General features: G+C 70.0%; 1 protein-coding gene across 1 annotated transcript in view; it reads left to right on the top strand.

The window, feature by feature from the left end:
• Positions 1 to 443: 443 nt before the first annotated feature.
• Positions 444 to 727, top strand: part of H696_01277 (hypothetical protein) — a 2,366-nt gene continuing 2,082 nt past the window's right edge. The window contains exon 1 of the mRNA XM_009495168.1: positions 444 to 701. Coding sequence (XP_009493443.1) covers positions 535 to 701 — 167 coding nt within the window. The 5' untranslated portion in view covers positions 444 to 534. The remainder of the gene's footprint in view (positions 702 to 727) is intronic.

Below are 727 nucleotides of genomic sequence, written 5' to 3'. Positions count from 1 at the left end.
GGCCTTGTTGGCTCCCGGAGGGGGGGGAGGGGGGGGGGAGGTGCGCCGTGGGGCATCTCCCCGTGGGTGTTCGTGCGTGCGTGAATGTGTGTGGGATATGCCCCGACTCATGTGCGCGCACGTTCGGGAGCTGGCCCTTGCCGAGAAGCACGCGAGCGAGGAGGGCGCGCGTGGGACAGGCTGGACATGCCAGTAGCTGGGGTTGACTGGCCAGCCCCCGTCTTCCCCCCAGCCCCCGCGCCCCCGGCGCCAAGTGACCCGATTCCCGGACCGTGCACCCGCTCACCCGGACCCTGACCCCCCCCCCCCTCCACCTTGTTGTGTGGACGAGCCGGGCCCCCTTTCCCGCCCGAGCTGTCTTTCGCCCCCGGGGGCCAGGTATCTAGGCAGGCGGGCCGATGGGTCGAGACGGCATCCCAGCAATCAATGACTCCCCCCCCCCCCTCTCCCCCACCCCACCACCCCCTCACTCCCGACTCGTGGGTTCCCCTCCTCCCTCCCTTTTGTCAGCCCCTTCCCTCGCCCCTTCTCGCTATGGCTGAATCCGGTGCCAACAGCAACTTGTACCCCGAGGACCTGCTGCCGCCCGAGACTCGCGAGGTCGCGGCATCGAACAACCCGCACGCCTCCAAGGAGTCCCTCCGTGAGCTGGCCTATGCCGGGGTCTATTCCGCGCCCGAGAACGAATCGTGGCCCCAGTGGTGCGTCCCCCCTTCCCGCCGCCTCC

The sequence above is a fragment of the Fonticula alba genome (assembly GCF_000388065.1).
Source record: "Fonticula alba strain ATCC 38817 unplaced genomic scaffold supercont2.2, whole genome shotgun sequence".
Taxonomy (NCBI): Eukaryota; order Rotosphaerida; family Fonticulaceae; genus Fonticula; species Fonticula alba.
Note: the sequence above shows the minus strand (reverse complement) of the source record. Positions and strands in the feature narration are given on the sequence as shown.